Below are 24733 nucleotides of genomic sequence, written 5' to 3'. Positions count from 1 at the left end.
ACTTGAAGTTCTTGTTATACAGATCTTTCACTTCTTTTAGTGAGAGACACACTGAGATATTCAATGTTGTTTGTGACTACTGTAAAGGGTATTGTTTCTCTAATTTTTTCTCAGCCTGTTTGCCCTTTGAGTAGAAGAAGGCTACTGATTTGTTTGAGTTAATTTTATATCCAGCCACTTTGCGGAAGTTGTTCATGAGGCTTAGAAGTTCTCTGTTGGAACTTTTGGGGTCACTTAAGTATACTATCATATCATCTGCAAATATCGATATTTTGACTTCTTCCTTTCCAATTTGGATCCATTTGACCTCCTTTTGTTGACTGATTTTCTAACTAGGATTTTGAGTACTGTATTGAATAGGTAGGGACAGAGCGGGCAGCCTTGTATACCCCCTCATTTTAGTGGGATTGCTTCAAGTTTCTCTCATTTTAGTTTGAGGTTGACTACTGGTTTGCTGTATATTGCTTTTACTGTGTTTATTTATGGACCTTGAATTCCTAATCTTTCCAAAATTTTTAACATGAAGACATATTGAATTTTGGCAAATGTTTTCTTAGCATCTAATGATCATGTGGTTATATTTTTTTAGTTTGTTTATATAATGGATTATGTTGATATATCTTCTTATATTGAACCATCCCTGCATACTTGTGATGAAGTCTGCTTGATCACGATGGATGATCGCTTTGATATGCTCTTGGATTCAGTTTGGGAGACTTTATTGAGTATTTCTGTTTCAATAGTCATAAAGGAAATTGGTCTCAAGTCCTCTCCTTGTTGGTTCTCTATGTGGTTTAGGTATAAGCATAATTGTGGCTTCATAGAAGGAATTGGGTAGTGTTCTTTCTTTTTCTATTCTGTGAAATAGTTTGGAAGTGTTGTTATTAGGTCTTCTATGATGGTATGATAAAATTTTGCACTAAACACATCTGATCCTGGGCTTTTATTGGATGGGAGACTTTTAATGACTGCTTCTATCTCTTTAGGGGTTAAGGGACTATTTATATGCTTTATCTGATTGTAATTTAACTTTGGTACCTGATATCTGTCTAGAAAATTATCTATTTCATCCAGATTTTCCAGTTTTCTTGATTATCAGCTTTTGTAGTAGGAACTGATGATTTTTTTTTAAATTTCCTCAGATTCTGTTGTTATGTCTTCTTTTTTCTAAAGATCTTTCATTAGAACAAGGATGACCAAAGTGTGGATGCTTCAGTCCTTCTTAGAAGAGGGAACAATAATATTAATAGGAGGAGATATGGAGACAAAGTTTGGAACAGAAACTGAAGTAATGGCCTTTCAGAGCCTTCCTCACCTGGGGATCCAGCCTATATACATACAGCTACCAAACCCAGACAAAATCGCTGATGCCAAGAAGTGTATGCTGACAGGAGCCTGGTATAGCTGTCTCCTGAGAGGCTCTGCTAGAACATGACAAATACAGAGGCAAACTCTCACAGCCAACCTTTGAACTGAGAATAGGGTCCCCATTGGAGAAGTTGGAGAAAGGATTGAAGGATTGAAGGGGTTTGTAGCCCCATAAGAACAAAAATACCAACCAACCATAGCTCCCAGGGTCTAAACCACAATCCACAGAGTACACATGGAGGGATCCATGGCTCCAGCTGCATATGTAGCAGTGAATAGCCTTGTTGGGCACCAATAGGAGAAGAAGCCCTTGGTCCTGCCATTGTTGGACCCCCTAGTGTAGGAGAATATCAGAGTGGGGAGGCAGGAAGGAGTGGGTAACACCCTAATAGATGAAGAGGGAGGGGGAAGGGATAGAGGGTTTATGGAAGGGAAACAGGGAAAGGGGATAACATTTAAATGTAAATAAAAATATCCAATAAAATATAATATTTATAAAAAAAAGCGAAAATATCAGGGTTTTTGGTTTTTTTTGTTTTTTTTTTTATTCTTTGCTTTATAGAAGCTTTTCAGATTCATGAAATATTATTTACTAATTGTTAATCTTAGCACCTTTGTTATTAGTGTTCTGTTCAGGATGAAGGCCCTGGGCTAATCCATTAAGGAGGTTCTTTACTTTTTCTTCTAACAAGTTCAGTGTATCAGGTTTTATGTTGAGGTCTTTGATCAACATTGACTTGAGGTATTATTCAGGGTTCTCTAGAGTCACTGAACTTATGTAATATCTCTATATATTAAGGAAATTTATTATAATGACTTAAAATTTATATTCCAACTAACCAAACAATGGACACTGTGAATGGGAAGTCCAAAAGTCTATTAGTTTCTCAGTTTATATGACTAGTTCTTTCACCTGATTTTCTTTATATGTTGGAATCCTAAATAAGTTTCAACAGAGATGCTGGTCATTATGCACAAGAAGGTAAAGAAGAATAAGTCTTCTTTCTTCCAATGTCCTTATGTAGACTTCCAGCAAAGGGTGTGGTCCAGATTAAAGGTGTATGTCACCACACCTGGATCTGGAAGTTGCTTTCTTACAGGTTGACCTTGAACTCAGAGATCTCCTTGTCTCTGTCTTTTGTGAATTAATGAGTACACTACCTTGCCTGGACCTAAGCTTTTCATAGCCACTATGCTTCAAGGTCTCCATGTAAAGATTTGAGTTAGAAGCCTAAGTCTTCCTGCCTCAAGATGTGGATCACAGGTGTGTGCCTTCCATTTTGGGATTGTAGTTCATAACAGATGCAGACAGTTTGACAATCAGGAATAATCCGCACACTTGAATTTTATGTGTGGGGATAAGAATGGGTATCTTTGCATTTTTCTATACACAGTCATCCAGTTAGACCATCATCAGTTGTTGAAGATGCTTTCTTTATCCTACTGTATATTTCCAGCTTCTTTATCAAAAATCAGGTGTCCATAGTGGGTTTATTTCTTGATCTTCCATTTGATTCCATTGATGAACCGGTCTGTTTTATGCTAATACTATTCAGTTCCCATAACTACAGCTTTGTAATACAGCTTGAGATCAGGGAAGTTGATACATCCACAAGTCAATTGGATAGGATTGTTTTAGCATATATATTGCTTACTTGTATGATACTTTCCTTCAAACTGGTTTGGTATATCCAGCCTTGATATGACAATTTCTGCCTGTTTTATAGTAGCTTGTTATGCTTTGTTTGGGTGCTGTTTCTCAGAGGCTTGTTCTTTTGAAAGGTGAGGCTGAGGACAGGTGGATTTATAAGGGCAGGGGCAGGGGCGGGGGTGAGAGGTTGTAGGGAGGGAAAGAGTAGACCCTGTGGTTGGGATGTAATACATGAGAGAATTTAAAAAAGTAAACTAAAACTGTAATGAGGGGAATTTTGTTTCCAGACTCACAGCAAGTGTCACATGCAGGCAACCTGTGGTTTCAGACAGAACACTAGAAAGGAGAGTGGTGTCCCTAAGCTGGGGGAGAGAGCATGGAGATTCTGAAGCAGAGAGCAGAGCCCTGGAGCCCAGGAAGGGCTGTGAACGAGTGACTTCTAGCTATGTGGAGGGTCCCTGTGAGCCTGTGAGCTTTAGGAGCCAAGAGCACCTAGAGTTGAGGCTCAGACAGGATGGAGAGAGCTACAGAGATGAGGTTGGTGAGAAAAGACTGTAGAGGGCTAGCAGATGTGAAGAGATGATACAGAGAAGCCATTTAGATTGATGGACCAGAGAAGGCTCTAGAAGTGAGCTGGTGGAGAGAAATCTTTAAGGACCTAGAAGTATGAAAGTCTTCAGAGAGGGGCATAGATGTGAAATGGTAGTATATTGGGTAGGGATGAAGTAGCTATATATGGGCAAGATAGGTGATTAAGAAATGTGGTACATCTACACAATGGAATATTACTCAGCTATCAAAAATAATGACTTTACGAAATTCATAGGCAAATGGATGGAACTGGAAAATATCATCCTGAGTGAGCTAATCCAATCACAGAAAAACACACATGATATGCACTCATTGATAAATGGCTATTAGCCCAAATGCTTGAATTACCCTAGATGCCTAGAACAAATGAAACTCAAGACGGATGACCAAAATGTGAATGCTTCACTCCTTCTTTAAAAGGGGAACAAGAATACCCTTGGCAGGGAATAGGGAGGCAAAGTTTAGAACAGAGACTGAAGGAACACCCATTCAGAGCCTGCCCCACATGTGGCCCATACATATACAGCCACCCAATTAGATAAGATGGATGAAGCAAAGAAGTGCAGGCTGACAGGAACTGGATGTAGATCTCTCCTGAGGGACACAGCCAGAATACAGCAAATACAGAGGCGAATGCCATCATTAAACCACTGAACTGAGAACAGGACCCCGGTTGAAGGAATCTTAGAAAGGACTGGAAGAGCTTGAAGGGGCTTGAGACTCCATATGAACAACAATGCCAACCAACCAGAGCTTCCAGGGACTAAGCCACTACCCAAAGACTATACATGGACAGACCCTGGGCTCCAACCTCATAGGTAGCAATGAATAGTCTAGTAAGAGCACCAGTGGAAGGGGAAGCCCTTGGTCTTGGAAGACTGAACCCCAGTGATAGTGATTCTTGGGGGGGGGTAATAGGATGAGGATGGGGAGGGGGGAACACCCATAGAGAAGGGGAAGGGGTGGGGTTAGGGGCATGTTGGCCCAGAAACTGGGAAACTGGGAAAGGGAATAACAATCGAAATGTAAATAAGAAGTACCCAAGTTAATAAAGATGAAAAAAAAAAAAAAAGAATTGTGTTCGTAAAGAAGTTTGAGGAAAGATGAAGAGAAAAGCTAGCAATAGTGAGTTCTCTGAGTTCCTTGTAGAAGGCTCCTAGGGTCTGGCCTAGTGAAGATTCTAACCCAGACACCAAAAGTTTTTGCAGTAGTGGCATCCTACTCCATTAGGAATGTGGCTGCTTCTCTGAAGTGCAAATCCCCTCTGGATCTTGCTGCTACTGCATGGGGAATGGGTGGTGAGGAGGGGCCTGCTCTGAATCTTGGCTCCAGGCCCTCCCCACAGAAGGTACAGAAAAGAAACACTTCCAGCCTTAGAGGTACCAGTGTTGCCTCTGACTACAACTGAAGTCCACCAATATTTACGAGCTCATAGGATTCCCTTCCAGGATGGCCACAGCTGCCTTCAAGCACCAAGTCCTTTTGTGGCATCCTCAGATATCAAAAATCGGAAGAATGCTAGCACTTCCTTCTGCCTCTTCATCGACAAGACCACAGGACACTTCCTTTGCATGACCAGCCTAGCAGAAGGGAGCTGGGAAGACTTCCAGGCCAGTGTGGAGGGATGAGGGGATAGGGCCAAAGAGGGAATCCTACTTAGGGAGGGCCCAAAAGCTGAGGACAGGGAGGAGGTCTTGAGAATCTGGAACGGAACCATACTTCTTTTGGAGCTGCCTGACCCCTAGGAAACCTAGATAGCTCATGGGATGTTTGGCCTTACCAAGGTGACAAATGACACACTTAGGAAATTTTGTCTACTATCTTCAATCTACTCAAGTCTGCTGTTCCCTTGGTTCTCCTGTGGGAGCTCAGGCTTATGTGGCTTGAAGTTACTAGGGGCTGAGGGTCAGGAAAATGGAGTACAGTACGTAGAGAACACCTTTACTGGGCCTGGTGTCTATCATAACCTATTTGTATTACCACTGAACAGTAGCTATAGACATGCTGAGGTGGTTCAGACAAGTCATAAGCTGGACAACCTGGCCTTGAGCCAGTCTACAAGGATACCCACTCTTTTCTTACCACAGGGAATGCTCTGTTTACCCCTAATCTTACTCCCTTAACTCGAACAGTTCCATAGGATTATATTCTGGCTAGGGAATAACCTTCCATCCTGATAAGCTGCCAAAACCGTTTGCCTGAAATGTCAACCCCAAGTGATGCTCTTGGGTGAGGCTGAGAACCAACAACCTTATATGCTACAAAAGGAGAGAGGTAAACACCAACCCAGGTACAAACCCTTCTGTCTTCAATAATGATCAGCCTACAAGGTGCTCTAGGGAATAAAGGCATAAATGTTGTGAGAGCGACAAAACTATACCTGATTGGATTTACTGCCCACACCATAAAATAGAACCCATTCCTGACACTGTTCACATGGTAAAGGAACTGAAACTGGATAAGTCCGGTACTTACTTTTTAATTAAAAGAATGCAGCAATAAAATGGCTCCTAATATCATTCTGCTATTCTCTTAGATGAATGCTTCACTCAGACTTCATTAGAGAAACTTACTCCTTCAAAAGATCCATAATGGGACACTGTGCAGAAAATGAGAGACCTTGGAACATTCAGTTCTAAAACCAATTTCTCTCCTGCACCTTTCCTTTATGCATCAGGGAACTCTAGGAAGAGGAGGCCGAAAGGTTTTAAGAGTCAGATGGAATGAAGAATGCCAAGGAAACAAGGTTTTCTAAATACAACACAGCTGGTGCACATATGAACACTCAGAGACTGTGGCAGCGTGCATCTGGCCTGTGCCAGATTGGTTCTTAGAGCTGAAAGGAGGAGACAAAAACCTCCATTCTTAACCTAGAAGTTATCTCCAATAGATAACCAACTGCAAATGAAAAAGTAGTCGTTTTCTTTAAGAGAATTTCATTGGGGGTACAACAAATTATTATGAAGAGTCTCAGTGTCCATCAGGAAAGAACTAACAAAAAATGTACTCAATGGCGTCTTTGAATATTCTTTTGGGGGATTATTTTCACTCTATGATCCCTTCGTACATATATATGGCTTCCAGTTTTGTGTTTTCATGGATTTCCTGTAGGTGTCTCTGCATCTGTATGGGTTTGTCGTTCTTTTTCTTTGGCATTTTATCTTCTGTTTGTTTTGATCCATTCTGATTTATTTGAAATTCTTTTATCTTATTTTATATTTTAAATAACTATTTGTTTTTGAATAAGGCAGGCAGTGTGTAGGTTCACATGGGAGAGAAGGTGAGCACGGCTTCACCTCAAAGTGAAGAAGAGAGAGAGAAGGCATAATCAGAAAAGGCTGTGTGAAAAAAAATCTATTTGCAGTGAAAGAAAAGAAGAGAAAAGGTAAAATTTAAATGAACATGAAAATGTAAGGTTAAAACAATTGACTAATGCTATCCATTCAAATTACATGTTTTCCCACAAAATGTCCATCATTTTAAATATTCAGATCAGAAATAGAAGTTAATTTTATTTTATTTTCACAATTCTAGTTTAATAAGAGTAACATGTGGGAAGAAAAAAATTTAAATGTGCAAATGGAAAAGTAAGAATAAAAAAACTTATGGCTTTTCTTTCCATTTATAAGTCCCTTTTTATGTTTATATGTGAGGGCTTTCTTTTTATATTCTTTGAAAATTTAATACATGTATACATGTATTTTCATTGTATTAATAACAATTCCTTTCCTCCAACTCCCCATAATTCTCCAAACACATTGCTCCCTCTATTTTACATGTTGTATTAATAACCACTGAGCCCGTTTAATATTGCTTCTATGAAGATGGGAGTGGGTTATATACTGAATAATGGAAAGCCTACCAATGTGTCTATGCTTTACAGTAGAGAAATATAAAGTTATTTTAAATATTGGAAATATCCATAACAGTGTTCTGTGCTTTAAGAATGATTTACAACCCTCCAAACATATAAGCTTTACAGAGGTATACAATTTGGTAGATCAGAGATGAAAAATCAGTATGTACACATCATGGGTACAGAAAATCTTGCTCTGTTCCAAACTATGCAAACTAAGTGAACACAGTATAGACACCATCTGATAACTAAATACAACCAAAACAATTTAACTTGTTTGTTAATGTTTGGCTAGGCACCATTTCAGTAAAAGACAAGAATGTGGACTCTAAGCCCACAATGTGACTTTGTACTCCAGTGCCCTGCTTAGTGGTGTAGTAAATATGCACAGACTGTTAACAATTAGTCTCATTTTTTTCCAAGACAGAGATTGTAATACCTCTTGCCTGTAAGATTATTAAGGTATTCAGAAGTTGTCATTTAGAAAACATTACTTGGCAATTTTACTTATTATTGCCAAAAAAAAAAAAAAAAAGGCTTTGTTTTCTTAGGCACCGTATCCTTAGTGAACTATCTATATCACTTTATGAGGTCTTTTGATTTTCTATTCATTACTAGAAAATTAAAAATTGTACTCATGAAAATTATGTTTGCGTACATTTCTTTAATAAGGATAGTCAACCTGGCCAAAACTCTTGGTCAGAACAAAAGCAGACTAGAACAGACATGAGTCCACTCATATTCCTCTTGAACCACATTCAACGCTAGTGGTTAGTGTTCACACATGCTGCTATAAAATTATTTTAAATATATTCTTCCTGTATTCTGTTTCCACCCAAATGTGTCATGCATTATATTAAACATGGACCCATATTACATTTTAATATTTCACAAAGTCAGAGTTTAAAAGCTATCTGATTGAGTTCTTAAATTATGGGTAAGGAACATGATCAGATAATTTTCAGCATTTTAAACATTTTTTTTATTTCTAGGAAGAAAATAAGAAGAATATATTCTTGGTCCTTTTGACACATAAACTTTTACATCATTTGAAATGGTCAATTGCTATAAATGGTTAGGATCTGATCACTCACCATTTGCTGGGTAACCTGGTGTGAGGGGATCACCTGCACCATTAAGATTTAAGACATTTCCACGCTGAACACCACCTCCAGGGAGGTTCCAACCATCTGGATAGGACTTCACCCCAGGAACAAAGTAATCAGCAGGGTCTGAGTACAGAATGATTCCTTTTGCACCTGCCAGCTGAGCATTTTTAACCTAGAAAACATGATGTTTCTTTTCTCATTTTAGGTAAGTTTTTACAGGCTGAATAATGTCAGATACTAAAATCACATTGCACAAATAGCTAAGCTTCATCTTCTGTTTTAAAGGCCAGGTCTCACTGAGATTCCAAGGCTGAACATTAATTCACTCTGTAGCCCAGGAAGGCCTTAAACTTGTAATCATCCTAGCTCAGAATCTCAAGTAGCTAGAGCTAAATGCTACTAGGCATAGATGCCACTTTAGATCAAAAAATTGATGGTTTTGCAGAGTGACAAATGTAGAACACTCTCATAACCATGGGAGCAAGGAATCACTATCTCCTCTGGCTTTCTAGAAGGATAATAAGAAAGTAGAATTCCTAAGCCAAATCCCCTTTAAATCTATATCTGGGAAAGAATAAAGACTTCTTGCACTAACTATATTAATAATCCACATTAAATTTAATTGAAAAAAATTAAAGATAATATATAACACAAAGGTAGTGAAAACTAGTAGGAAACCCATTGTGAGTTTGTGTTTGTTGATAGGTCACCGAATCTTGAAGGTACAGAATATGTGCTACATTCACTCTGCAAAATACAGGCAGAATTCAACAACACAATTCAAAGACACACACTCTCTCTCTCTATGTGTATCTTCTTTGTAAAGTGGAGTGTACAGAGATAAGAGAATCATAATCTGAGAGAAAATGTAAAAATCTATCATAATATTTTAGATTACAGAAAGGTGAACTTTTAAAATGTACAAATGTATGAACTGTACAAAACAGTGGAATAAATTATAGCAAATCCACACATAAATAGCATATGCTCAGATTATACTCATCCACCTATGATCCTATCTCTCTTAATCATTTCTATTTCTCCCCTACTTACTGACAAATAGGCCGATCTCTCCTACTTTCATGTGTATCTTTTGCTCTTCCTTTTTTGAACGAAGATTTATGTATAAGGAAATAGTACAGTATTTATCTCTTAACTGTTATCTCAGATCTATCTACTATTCTGAAAGGACATCATTTCTTTACCTTATTTCCTCTGAACACTTTCCCATATCTGGCAATCACAATCTTCCCAGAACAATTGATCTTCATGTCCCGTTCCAGTTTAAAGAAGTCTTCAGTTCGTGCATAGTTAACATATACTAGATCCCCCTGTCAAGATCAGGAACGGTTTAGCACAAAATGTATATTATAGAGCTATCTCTGAATGAAAGATGTTTGATATTTGAAGAGGGAGAGAGCTAAAACACACAAGAGGGTCATGACAGATGTGCCTTAACTGAGACAGTCAAAGCAAAGTTTAACTTAAATTGAAAATACAATTTGATATCTTAGGAGACAAGTTGATTAAATGATACATTTTGCTTTTTCTTTTCCTGAATAAATCAAGATGTAGAATAATGTAAGTATTCAAGTTGCTACATGTAATCTGAAAAATATCAGTCACCATAGGTTGAGAAGCATTTGATAAAAGAAACCATTCTTCTCTTTAAAGCACTCACTCAAATTGAAGGATAGTGAGTCTTCACAAACCTCAGAGACAAAAAGGCCCTGCTTTTCAGGAGGCCTTGTTTTAATGATTTGTGTGATTACATGCCAGCATCACATTATCCTTAACTCTCTAAAAGGGTCATTTGTAAAGTGATTTTATAAAATGCTTTTCATCCTCTAATTTAATCCTAAGGGAACTCTGGAAAGTAATGTACATGTTCATTTATTTTGCACAAATATAAAATGTTCTAAAAAACATCTAAAACATGTCCTTTATACTTTTAGGAACCTAAGTGCCTACATTATATGACGTCCAGCATGCTATTAATAGCAATGTTTTAGAAGCAATTGCATAGGTGTTCATATATATCTGAAATAATTTAAATACTATTTGTATGTATTTACTACTTAACTTCTTTCAATTAAAAATATGAACATGGTATGGAAATGTAGCTTAATGGTATAATATTTTATTCAGTATGTACTAGGCTCTAGGCTTAATCAACAATACCACAAAAATATTAGTTAAAACCAAACCTAAAAACTAACATATGACTATATTTTGCTGCACTCTCATAATTGTATTAATTAATTTATCCCTTAAGTATTAACTTAGAAATGTATCTGTGTGACAAGTACTTCAAGTATCTGAAGAAAGAAATTGAAGATGTCAGAAGATGGAAAGAACTCTCATACTCATGGATTGACAGGATTGTTATTGTAAAAATGGAAATCTTGCTAAAAGCAACCTACAGATTCAATGCAATCCAGAAAAAATTTCCAACTCAGTTCTTTACAGTGTTAGAAAAAGCAATTTGCAAATTCATTTGGAATAACAAAAAAACCTACTACCAACTGACTAGGACAAATGCAGATACTTTCAGCCAACAGTTGGATTGAGGTCTGAGGCCATTATTGAAGAGTTAGAAGAAGGATTGAAGGAGCTGAGGGGATTTCAACACAATAGGAAGAACAACAGTGTCAACTAACCTGGACCCCTCAGATCTCGCAGAAACTCAGACAAAAACCAAATAGCGTACAGGGTGGTTAGTGGCCCCAGGCACTTGTGGCAGAGGAATGCCTTGTCTGGCCTCAAAGGGAGAGGGTGCACTTAATCCTGTGGAAGCCTGATGCCCAGTGAAGAGGAAAGCTTTTGGGGGTGAGTGGAAAGAGGGATGAGGTGAAGTACTCAGGGAGGGGGACATGGAAGAGACAACTTTTGGAATGTAAATAAGAATAGTAATTTAATAAAATGAAAAATGATTGTTTATGAAAAGTCAGTAAATGTGTAGGTACATCTCATTGTAGCATATTTTATTTTCAAAAGCACCTTGAAAAATTAATACTTTTTTTTTACCAACCAAGCCTAGTTTCTTAAATATGGAAAAGGAATAATTTTGAATTATGTAGAAATCCCTCTTCTTACCTTTTAATTATTGTCTAAATATATAAAGAAAGTGGTTTGTGCTCATCATTTATATTGCGCTGTGCTGCATTGTTACCTCTGGTGTCCCTTGTGGAGAGAAGGCACTGTATGGTGGCACTACATCTGATATGTTCTCATATCCCGGGGGTGACAGTTCAGCTAATGATGTTTTGAAAATCTAGAGAAACAAGTAAGAGAATTAAGAGCAAATCAGTTAAATTTTATCACAAGCAAGGAAAAAATATGCATCCATGTCTCCTTCCAGTTATCATTTAGTAATTTCCAAATTTATATCAACACCTGATACAACGTGAACAATGTGCAGAGATGGAAAAATTTAGACTTTGTTTTCAGAATCCATTTAGGTATAAAGCTATAATAAATGACAATAATAATAATAATAATAATAATAATAATAATAATCCTCATTATAAGGAAATAAATATGATCTGTTTGTGAGTGAATAAAAAGGAAATTCAAACAGACATGGCTTTTCCAAAAAAGACAGTAGTATCATAAGGAAAGCAAGAATTGATGATGGATTTTATGGAGAAACATACATCCCTATCTTCTATAAATAACAGCACAAATAATACACAGGTAAGGTAGAGAAGATTTAACCTCGTGCTGGTGCTAGCAAACCTCACAAGCACTAACTTCCATTTAAGTAGAAATACCACCAGACTTTTTTTTTTAAAGTCCTTGTATACATAATCTTTCATAGTAAAGGTTGTCACTTATAATAATGTTACAATAACTATTTAGAGATCATATAAATATCAAATTTGTGTTAGTATAATTTTTATATTTTAGGGATCCATCCTTAAAATTATCTGGACACCACAAACAACATTTATGCTTAAAACAATAAAAACACTAACCAAAAATATGTATTTGTGTATCTGCTTAAGTATATTGTCATTGAATTTAAACATCAAAAGAAAATTAAGAAACTCCCAAAAATAGCAAACAAATGAAAATAGATATGCAACAGGAATTCTGAGAGGTAACATTAAAATCTGCATTATAGGTTTGGATACTGAACATTCCTCAATGCCCATGTGTTAGCTGATTGGTTGTTTCCGAAAGCAGTAGAGATAGAACCTTGTAGGTGATCCTTAATTGGAAAATATGAGCTTAAAGGACTCCTAGCACCATCCTCAATCTTTGCTTTCTTGTTGTGACATCAGTAGTTTGTACTTCCATTCCCTTCTCTGTTATGCACTGCCTCATTAGAAGTTCAAAAAAATGGAACCCTTTGATTATTGACAGAGACCACCAAAACCTTAAGCTAAAATAAAGTTTCATAAGTAAATACAAGTGATGAAGCTGACTAGAATATGAGTCCATTTTTTTCTCACTTGGACTTATCAAAATGGAAATTTAAGAAGACATGTAAATTAGAAAACATTTTCAAAATAATGATTACTGAAATATCTCTTATCTAAAATTGTAAGAGGTACTTGAAGCAGTTAGAAGAGAACTTGAAAATCAGGAAAGGTAATAACATTTGAAATGTAAATAAAAAAACAGGAAAGGTAATAACATTTGAAATGTAAATAAAAAAATCCAATAAAAGAAAAGAGAACTTGAACCACACATCTTATTAAAAACTGGATATCAGCAAGCTAACATTATTCAGAAGATGCTACAATGACTGGCAAAGTAATTACAAAGATGGTAATAAAGGAAATCTAAATAAGCATATAATTAATAAAAGAAAAATTTAAGGTATAAAATTATGATAAATTTAAGATTTAATAAAATTGTATGTTTCTGTCAAAAGCACTAAGGATATAATAGAAAAATCAATATTGTACATATATTTAGCTGTTGCATAGATTATAAAATGTGAGAATATGTGAAAAATAATGTTAGCCAAAGCAACAAAAATGTAGGCCTTTGATTATTCATTTCCCAAGTAAAAGATATACAACATTTATATTTATAAGAAGTCTTGATCAGCAATAGAGCTGAGCAGATATCTACCATCTATGCTATTAAGTCTACTTCCCTATCAAGAACCACAAGTTATAACTTGCTATGTTCCAACTGGGCTTCTAGTAACTCCAATTGGCCAACACTCTTGGCCAAATTTTGAAGATTCTTATCCCTTGGCATCTCCTGCTTACTCTACCTTCCCCATCTCTTCCTCGTGGTTATCCTCTGACCCTAATTCAAAAACCCAAAACCCTACCTGTGTCTCTTCTGCTCAGATATTGCCTCTTGGCATTTTTATTTAAACAAAAGTTAGTAGCAAGGTTACATTGTATATTCAGATTCTCTATATTTTTTGTCCCTGTGAGCAACCAAGCCTTGGGAGTCAATATGTAGATTTATAATACATAGCCAAAGAGCAAACCTTAACTGATGCATCAACGAGATATCTGTATACCAGCTTATAGATACATCAGCAGTAAGGTGTAACTTTCCATTATACCACCACCACTGTTGCAATAATTGTTTTGTAATCCAAGTTAGACTACAATTCCATGTTGGCCTTGAACCTCATGATTATCATCCTTACACAGGTTCAATAATTCTGGGAATGGAGACAGACAGTATCACAATTGAATAAAATAGTGATTAAAAATGAAATGTATATAAAGAATATATATTTTAAAAATATAACATTATTCTGCCAATTAAAAATTATAATAGCTATTACATGTATCAGAACCAGTTAATTTTCTTTGAATTTGAAATACTAAAGAATGGTGTCATGTTGGATATATAGTTTGACAAAAAATATTTTTAAACTGTAAGAAATATGTGATAGTGCATGAAGATTGTGTTAGACCTGAGCGACAAACATAGACCTGAATGATCAAACTGCAAGTGATTGCATATATGTGAAATAAAAGCAATACAAACATGCTACTTACAGAAAATAAGTACATGTCAAAAGAATCATCTCATAGTTAAATAATGATTGCCCTCGGAAAGGGAACACAACAAGAAGCACAATATGCTCTGGAATTGTGATTAAATTTATCATGATATCGTATATATTATTATTATAGTATATGTTAATTATAAGAAAAGACTGAGACATTATTAGTATGAAAGGTTTAATAGCAATTTGAAAAGAAAGTCAAATAGGAAAATGATCTAATTTGTAGAGAGCCTGAAAAATGCTACTTATAATATAAAAATCTCAGTTGCAAAATAGCTATTGGAAGCATTGTAGACTCTACTAAATATATTAAGTCTGCTGTAGAAAATATACCAATAGAAATCAATGTTTTACTTATACTTTATTGTTTTACTATTAAACATACATCTTGGTTTGAACAATCCCAAACAACTGTACTATAATGTCTTAGGCAGGGATGCACCTGGACTTTATAATAAGGATTGTAAATTCTTTGCTGAAACTATACTATATCTCCAAATTGCCTTTTGCTTCCAGAGGCCTAATGAAAGGTCTTATACAAAGGCTTGTACACAGGATCCTTTGAAATATAATTATTGAATGTGTCTAGGTTTTTGGCTAAGACCAAGTGAAAATACAATGTTTTCAAACAATAAATTCTTGTTAGCTAAAAACTCAAACTAGGTCTCTACATATTTAGTTTAACCCTAAAACTTGTCTTTTTTAAAAAAGATTTATTTATTATATATGAGTATACTGCAGCTGTCTTCAGACACACCAGAAGAGGGCATCAGATCTCATTACAGATGGTTGTGAGCCACCATGTGGTTGCTGGGAATTGAACTCTGGACCTCTGGAAGAGCAGTCAGTGCTCTTAACCACTGAGCCATCTCTCCAGCCCCCTAAATCTAGTCTTAATGGTTTAAATCTGTGACAACTGTCTGTTTAGGTACTGAAAATCTTAACCATATATTACTTTTGAAATTCAGATATACTGCTTAAAAAACAGAATGTAACTATAATGAAACATCCTTTTAAAAAGTATTCCCCAAATCACACTAAGTTCAAACACTCTTAAGAAATAAGCTGACATTGACAAAGAGCTTTTAAAATCACAAATAAATAATTCTGAATTCAATAAATACATGGAAGTGATACAACAGAAGTGAAATCTTATTTTTTCTTACCTCATTTCCATCTTCATTAATTATTGAGATATAGTTGGGATGGGTCTTATTTGGGTAGGACAACAGGACATCATAATCAGATAACTCAACCAAATCCAGGCCAAATTCTTTCCACTGGGCATGAATTTGCTTTGCAAGCTCAAAATTGTGTTGTGTTCCTGCCAAATGTGGTGTCCGTGTGAAATTGCTGGTGAAAGAAAGTTGAAAGTGTTTAAACATTAATATTTGGTCTGTTTGCATTTTCAATAAGCACCATGAAAAACCGACTTTTGTCATGCCTATAATACACAGTTTTATGAAGCAAATACAAGATATGGAGATTTTCCATGAAGAAGTTTAAGCCCAATACCTCTTATTTAATGGGGTACTCCTAAAATAAATAGCTCTCTTCTTAGAATTTTACCTCTATTGTAATTAATGTAGGTATATGTATTCAAACACATGCAACTTTATCCATATGTGAATATTTAATGGTCTTTTATATCAAATCACTTTGTGTTCATTAGGAAATCCTATTAGTAGAGGGATATCAAATATTTTTGACACATATATTAATCTGATTTGTTGAAAACTGATGTGCTCTAGATGATTAGATATGCGAATTCTATATGCATCCACATATTTTAATTTTAAATAAATATAAATCTGACTCTGTGATTATGTGTAAGTTTTATTTTCTTGCACTAATGAGGATCAAACCAGGGCCTTGCACATGCTCGGGAGTAGAGTTCAATGGCCAGTACTTTTAAAATTTCTTTGTTTGCTTGATGCTCTTTCAATAAGAATAGAACTAGTTTTTAAATTTTCAAGATATCTGCTTTCCAGGCTTATCCTTACTGCCCCAGTACCATTATCCTCATCTCATAGAGGAGAATAAAAGCTTGGTAAGTTTCATTAGTCACTCGAAGTTATTTCCCTCATAATGAGCAGAGAAGCAGCTCAAACTAAATTCTGTGTGATTTTAAATCAGCTTTTTCCTTACTACAGTCTATTACCTTTCCTTACAGGATGAGTCACCAAAATATGTTTCTCCATCCATATCTGTCTACAATCTGACTTTGTGCACTCCACAGGCAAAGGACAGCTTTATAATTGAAGTAGGTGAGGAAGTGAATAAGATGCGATTTTATAATGCATCTACACATGAAAATCAAATACATGTGCTCATGAGTACAATTTTATCAGAACCTGAACATGTATTTTTCAAATACTTCTTATGGCTCCTTTTGTGCTGCGGTGGGTTAAGTAGTTGTGATAGATAATTTTTGGTTTGCAACAGTTGGTCCTTCTTCCAGAAATGTTTTTGGAGTTCTACTCTGAAAGCTTTCTAATGATATAACGTTAAAGCTGAAGGTGTAATCCTCACCATATGGAATGTATTACAAGTATATACTTACTATAAAAATTTTTTGATGTTCTCAGCCTTCAATTCTTGCAAAAATGCCTTCTTCATGCCAGGATAGGAAATACTGCTAGTAGAATCATTGGAGGGTTTTATAAACCACCCTGAAAAATACAAGCAAAAGTATGAATGAGATTTGAGCTCATGGCAGGGTCTTATTTTTATGACATACATATAGTTAATCAATTATCTCTCATATTAGCTGATATTCATAGTTTTTTCCCTTTCCTTTATAGAGAAAAGCAGCATATCTGTATTCCTTTTAATTGCCAAGCAAATACAATATATTTTAACCCAATCTCAATCTTATGTGTATTGCTGTTACTTCTCAGAAATATTTAAAGTGAAAATTCAATTCTGCGTTCTTGTTTCAATTATTGGACATAAAATGCTGTGAAAATGTACTTCTCCTGCATTAGCTTCTCTTGCTAAAGATTGCTTGCTTCTCTGTGGAGCTAGAACAAACATTTAACAGAAGGTTACAATGAATAAATTCTTAGTAAAGTGACTGCAGGGATTGCTCAAGCAATTTGAGAATGTTATGTTCTTACAAAGAACCTGAGTTTTATTCCGTGCATTCGTATCACACATTTCCCAACAAAACTCTGTGGACACCTCTTCCTACATCTACACATACACATATATAAAATATGAAATTATTAAACAATAAAGAGTACTTTAATTGTGACTTTTAAATATATAAATTATCTCAAAACATTAAAAAAAAAACTCAGACTTTGAGTCTGCTTTGAAATGGACACTAAGACAAAATGCATTGATATTTTTGTTTCTGCTTGAAAATTGGCACGAGGACCTGATGCTCTGAAAACTACAGTATACTACAATGTACTTCATAACTCTGCAAGACATCCAATATACAGAAAGACACAGACAGGTTATAAGAATCTCCTTAGCCCCTGGCCTAGTGAGTTGATTTTAATCTGACAGGGAGAGAGCATTATTATAGGCTTTACAGAGTACCTGAACTGAGAAGACAGAAAGCTACTCAGTCAACCCAAGTGGAGCTTTAACGTTATTGATACCATATATACAGACTATAAGACATAAATATGTCCATTGAGACATGTTGCTTTGCAAAAGGAAAACATTATGCCTGTGAATAAAACTAAAGTTTCTGATGTTTACTGTGAGATTACAGAAGAACACCTTCGGTCTGAAATAATTCACATCTGAAAAAGATAGAGGCCTTGTGGTCAAGACAGATCACAAAGAAACTAACAAAATGAGTCACTGAATAGTGAAACCAAGGAACAGCGAGAGTAACAAAGTAGAAATGAGTTATTTTTAGGATATGTCTCATTTTAAATTCCATGCTAGTCTTTCCAAGGTTTGTTTTTCACTTCCAAACTGAAATAATAAAAGCTCAATTTAATTCAACTTTCTGAGCACATACCTCATTCAGGCTCACAGCCATCATAGGTAGCTACTGGTATCTTTGTGTTAGTTTGATTGTAGTCTATGGCCCAAGCCTCCACAATTGGTCCATAGTCTGTCTTTACAAATGATAGAGAAGTAATTCATAAGTCACAGCAAAGATGGGTGACTTGATGACTATTTAGACTGGCCTGTGTACCAAAGTCCAGTAAGAAGCTTGTCCCTTGTCCAAAGGCCCAAGTAGTTTTCTAGGAAAACTCCTTAGGCTGTATCCTGTTCTATTATCGAAACGAGTTTCATCATAAAAATGGGAAACTGAGGTTGAAAGACACTCATTAACTTTTTCACAGTAAATGGGAGTTAGTGATACAAATTCTGATTTTGTAAATCGGCTAGCCTGTGCTACTGATTTCTGGTACTGACGGTTTCTTACAGAGTTGGGCTTAATCTGAACTAAGCTCAAGAAACAACCGTAAAGGATGTGTTCAGGCAGTGCTGACTAATTCACATTTCCCAGACTGTGTCTCTGCTATGTCCAAGGAAGACTGTAAACAGAAAGCGATTCTTTGCACAGAGATGTCCTGAATGCGCTAGTATCCCGGAGGTATCTCTGAAACTCTCCCAAGTATGAGCTAAATGACACCCTCTTGCGCATCCCCCCAAACAGGGAAGAGCCACTAAAGCCAAGCTTATCGCTTGATTTTTATCAGCAGCCACTAGGGATCTGAACTGAGAAATGCTGTGTTTGCAGGATTCCAGTGGGTCAGACCTAACTCTAGTTCCTGTTCCGGGTATTTTGTTTTGTTTTGTTTGCAATTTTACTCTAATCTGTGCAATTCAAACTCACTGACAGTTTATTCCTAAATCAAATCTGCCCAGACCCCAGGAAACTTCAGCTTAACTCGGATACTGCTGGCCCCTCCCCCCATGCAAATCACTGTATGGAGGGGGAAGGCGCTAAACCTCTCCTACAGACTCAGTTGCTGCTGATTGCAGAACGGAAGGAACTGGGAAGTTATGCGGTTTGCCATGCAAATGCACCATACCAAAGAGGAAGCCAATGATGAAGGTTCCAGTGAAAGCCAGCACCAGTGTTCCAGCACAGAACCAGCGTTGGCGGCGTCCCAGAGCCTCCGCGGAGTCGCTGTCCTGCTGAGCGTTCCACATCTCTGGCAACTTTGGTCTTTCTCAGCAGTTCTACTGCGGCTCTACTGCAGAGAGTCTGCAGCCTAAAATTTCCTCCCACTACTATTCTTCCCTGGGAAATAGATGTCTCTCCCAAGTCTTTCTCCGCCCCCAAATTCTGTCGTACTCTGAACCAATTGTAGTTAAGCTAAGGATAACTGCCCGACACTTCACAGTCAGGGGCTAAATAGAGGGATAAACAAGAATATCAGAAAGCGAAGATAAGTTGCCAAATAGTGCAGCCAGTACTCAGAAAAGTATTGGGGAGCCCTTATCCTTGCTTAATGATTTGTAATAACTGCAATAAACCTTGCTTGAGGAATGTGAGAGACTTAGTCCTGAAGAGCCAATACTTACATACATGAGTGAGCATTCTCCTTTCCCTGACAGTTTCTCTTTTTTTTGCTAATCCTGTGCTTAATTAAGACTCTGTTGAAATGTCATCGTGATGAACTCCAACTCTCCAATTTTTTTTTCCATCTGAAATACATGCTCACTCTACAAGTTATTTGGACATAGGCAGATAAACTGTGAACTGAATATCCTTTCTTTTCGTAGTGCAGGACTAACAGATTCAGATAGAAATACTGAATGAAAAAAAATGTTGCCTTAATTGCAAATCCTTTTGAGATCTTCTTTTGCATCTTTTGGATAAGAGACAGTTTCTACAAATATCTGACCCAGACCCTGAACACCAATCACAAAACCCATAGAATTAATGAAGTGATTTACATCTGTAACAGAAAGAAAAGACAGCACAATGCAGCCATCCATAGCAGCCTGAGAAGTTTCTTAATCACTGTGAAGTTAGATCCTGGTAAAACTGGATGACTGGCTTTTACACAGAAAAGACTGTCAAAATATGTTAATAAAATGAAGAATTCAGATTTATTAAAGGAACTTTCTAATTTAGAGTTTTAAACACCAGGTTAAGAGAATGGAGAATTTCTAAAACAAGCTAACACATATCTCTGCATGGGTGTGGCTTCTCTAATCATGTCGTAATTTCTTATTTCAATTCATTACATGCCATTTTAGGTGGATTTCGAAGCTATAATCTTTAGAGTGTTGCTAGAAAACCTAAATGTCATAATAGCACACTTTCTGTAGTCCATCTGAGAGGATTATGATTGATGATAAAGTTAAAGTATAGATCAGCAGAACACAGGAAGTTAGAATATCTTCACTGTAAACAAAGTCAATTGTTTTGTTTCTGTGATTTCCAGATGATACGTGTTTAAACCTTAATCCGGGTACGTGAATAGCTACAAACCTCTATATGAAAGAAATTTTTTCTTTGACAGAAACCTTCACAGCAAACATTAATTGTATTTCCTTGCTTCTCAGCTAGTAAGAAACATGGTTTGATTCCAAGGAGAGGTGTTCTTTCCCTTTCTTATGTCTCCATAATGCTTGCTTTGTATGCTGCCTCATAAGCAGATAAAGCAACAAGTCCTTTAATTATATGTGTTCAGCTCCTTACTTTATCTACTCTGAAATCTTGTCTTATCATCAAGGATCAAATGATGGCCTGGACCACAAACCTGCCAAAATTATTATTGGCTCAAATCTAACTGAGGTTTTCTGACTGTTGAGACTTTAATGTCATACAGGAAATACTGATTAACCCCTTCTGTGCCTGTTTTAAATGGACTCAATGGAAATGATAGAAGGGCAATTATATTAGCTAGTCAGCATTGGAGTGATGGTAAATCTACTCATTCTTCACCTGAAATGATCTAAAATTCTTTTTGAATCAGAAGCACACGTTCCCTACATAGGTCTGACAGACATAAAGCTCAGAGAAACCCACTTTCCTGATCTGCTGCATCTGCCTGTAAAATGATTTTTCATCAATAAACCTTGGGATTAGACTGGTAACAGGATTTAGAAAACTTAAAGTTATCACATCACACTATTGTCTGATTAATTCTTCAAAACTTCTGCACTCTTTTTAACCTCCCAACTCAGAATGTTCCAGTTAACCATAGAGTGAGTCTGAATTCTGGAACAATGCACAAAGGCTCTCTACACTTTGTGACCTCTCCAGCAGTTCTCTCACTAACTGCCATCTATTTGTATGCTAACTCTTTGTTCTCAAACATGTGATTCAGCCACAGAACAGGAATATTAATAGGTTCTGTCACATTCTGGTTTTAAAAGGATTAGCATAAAATTCTGATCCCTATAACTGAGAAGCACATCATACTTCACTCTCCTCTTTCAATGCAAGAGAATTAAAAAGAGTAACACTATTTACCATCTATTTGTTGGAGTCTCTTAAATTCAACTTCAGGTACATATTGAGCAGTTGCCTTTGTTTAAAACCAATAAGCTACATTATGCTCACTAAGCTTCAATGAAACAATTGTCTTGAGAAAAATGAAGAAATATATTTCAAACAGCAAAACGACATAGATGCACTATACACAAAGGAGTGTTCTTTTGAAAATTCAAAGGTGTGACGTCAGTTGAAATGAAATATAGGCTATAGAACTATTTTACACACATTAGTTAGGCCAAAGTATTCTCCTCATCTGTAGGGTTCAGGTCTTAGGGAAAGGGGCAAACTAACTCATCATGTCTTATCTCTAGTCTTTAATAACGAAAACTTTCTTTTGAAAACACTTTAACAATAAAAAAATGCTTCTTTTCCAGAAATACATGGACTTTATTTTCATTTCAGATTTGAAAACTGGGGTATGAAGCCCCGAGTACAGGATTATTGAGCTGTTATTGCTGGTAGAAGAAGGTGCAAGCCGGACTTTTAGATTCTATGGACTCAGTGCTCACTAGATAGTTGCAGAGCCCAGTTACTGAGCCTGAAGCCAGTGGCCATCAGGGCTGCTAGCTGGTTCTGATGGCATCTAGCATTCCTGATTTAGCATGGTCATCAGGATAATCGGTAGGCCAACATGGGAAGTAAAGAGGCTGGTCCATTGGCAAAGAGATGGGGCATGTCCTTGTCTTCCTAGAATAATCTGATACAGAGGCCAGTTCTCACCCCTCACCTAGCCCAGCCACCTACTTTCTGAAATTACTTAGGTGGTAGTAATTTTTCTCTGAGTATTGATCTTTGGGCTTATCTATTTTTAATTTAAAACAAGTCCCCACATTACAGAAATGATCTCCTTCAAGGCAGTTGCATTGGATGGAAATTTGATCCAAACTACCCTTCAACATAGATGAGCTTGAGTTAGTAATTTCATACAGGGATGCTCACAGTCCGTAGAACTCTTCAAGCACACAGAAGTTCACAGGATCTGGTAGTTGGGCTTTGGAGCCCGAGGCAGACTAAGATTGTCTGTACTATTGGAGGCTTTTCAACCTCAACGATGATGAGGAGTTGATTACCAAGGGGATGAACCTAGACGATAGCCATGTTTTCTGTCCAGCTTGGCATGCTTAGCTAAGTTGTTATGCTCATAGTTTAGGAAGACAATGAGAAGCATAACCATATCTATTTGAACCACCAGAGAGATGGAGTTGAGCACCATAATGGACGCAGAAAAGGCGAAGGCAGGGACCTGCTGCACTTCAATGTTCAGCTAAGACTCGCTGGCTTGGAGCAGTATGCTACACAGCATGCTCTCAGCCTTTTTAAATGTTTTACTTGCTTGCTATACCTTGTCAATTACAGGTGTATGTCAGTTTTCAACTCCTACTTCTAGGGCCAGACTCCAACTTACTGTAGCACCCATCCTGGTCCTACGCTGATCATGGAATTTGCTGCCATATCCTCAGCTGTATATTTCCAGGTACTAACCTTTGACACACACAGGAAATTTACTATAATAGTCTCTGTCCTGGTCTTCATTTGTAAACATTATATCCCCATCCTCTAAACTGCTCACTAAATAAGATACTTCTATAAAGTACAAACTTTAGTTACTGAAGTAAACTGATTGTAAGATTCATTACTTGCTTCATAACACATATTTTAAAAATTATTTTAATAGCTTATTATTATCAATGAGTTGAAAATACTTAGTTTTTTATATGGTTTCAAAGTTTTGAATATATAGTTTCAAAAAAGAATGTCTCTTCGCTCCATGTTATTTTTTTCCTCTTAGCATCTGAATAATTACTTTAATAAACAATCAAATATTTCTTAGAATAAAAAAGAAAGAAATGTAGGGTCACAGATACATTATATTTTTAAAGTTACCTAAATTTTGTTTGTTTTTTTTTAAATTTCTTTGAGGAAGATGGAATGAATTAAGGGTATTTTTTCAAAGGAAACTTTGTGGGCTGTTTCTATATTATTGAGGCTTCAGAAATAGGAAATGGAAATATGCTTTCTCATTAAGGAAGAAATGCTGGAGAATGAAATTTTAGGGAAAGGTAAGCTTAGTATATATAAATAAAATATGTATTTCCTATTCATTTCCATTTCTATATATTCTTTTAAAATGTATAAAGAAGCATAGAAAGTAAAGACCTCATGGACTATTTTGTAGAACTCTCTTTGGCAATTTTTAGGCGGGTGGTTTTACTTATGTATTCATTTATTTTATTACTGTTATTTTCTTTACAGTCCAGTCTTTACCACCATGCTGGGCTACCCACCCATAGTTCTTCATCTGCTTTCTCCTCCACTCTACCCACCGTCACTCCCTGCTCTAGGCCTAGGCTGGGACCTCAAGTCTCTCTAGGGCTAGGTATATCTTTTCCCACTGATGCCGACCAGACACTACTAAACTCTATATGTGTTGGGTATCTTAGACCAGCGACTGTATGCTGCCAGGTTGATGGCTTAGTTTCTGAGTGATCTCTAGGGTCCTGGCTTTTTGAGACTGCTGATCTTCCTATGGGGTCACCCTCCTCCTCAGCTTCCAGCCTTTCCCTTATTCAACCATACGGGTCCCTAACATCAGTCCAATGGGTGTAAGTATGTGCCTTTGTTTCCCACAGCTGTTGGTTGGACTTCTCAGAGAATAGCCTTAGGCTCCTGTCTCTAAGCACACCATAGCATCAGTAGTAGTGTCAGGCTTTGGAGCCCCCCTTAAGATGTATCT

The 24733-nt window shown here is 36.6% G+C and overlaps 1 protein-coding gene and 1 pseudogene across 2 annotated transcripts in view; one reads left to right on the top strand and one right to left on the bottom strand.

Annotated features, from left to right (window-relative positions):
* The window catches only part of Folh1b (folate hydrolase 1B), a 61046-nt gene extending 41278 nt beyond the window's left edge, over positions 1–19768 (bottom strand). Inside the window, exons 1-6 of one of the 2 annotated variants that reach the window (XM_032893270.1) lie at positions 19577–19768; positions 17131–17239; positions 15734–15920; positions 11748–11849; positions 9781–9906; positions 8561–8747 (exon numbers count right to left, since the gene is read on the bottom strand). In XM_032893270.1, coding sequence (XP_032749161.1) covers positions 8561–8747; positions 9781–9906; positions 11748–11849; positions 15734–15920; positions 17131–17239; positions 19577–19697 — 832 coding nt within the window. In that variant the 5' untranslated portion in view covers positions 19698–19768. Of the gene's footprint in view, positions 1–8560; positions 8748–9780; positions 9907–11747; positions 11850–14033; positions 14174–15733; positions 15921–17130; positions 17240–19576 lie in introns of those variants that run through there. The other variant, XM_032893271.1, reaches the window with a different exon arrangement.
* On the top strand, positions 4843–5925 carry LOC116894743 (annotated as a pseudogene).
* Positions 19769–24733: the final 4965 nt, after the last annotated feature.

The sequence above is a fragment of the Rattus rattus genome, chromosome 2, assembly GCF_011064425.1.
Source record: "Rattus rattus isolate New Zealand chromosome 2, Rrattus_CSIRO_v1, whole genome shotgun sequence".
Lineage (NCBI taxonomy): Eukaryota > Metazoa > Chordata > Mammalia > Rodentia > Muridae > Rattus > Rattus rattus.
This window is presented reverse-complemented; position numbering and strand designations above follow the sequence as displayed.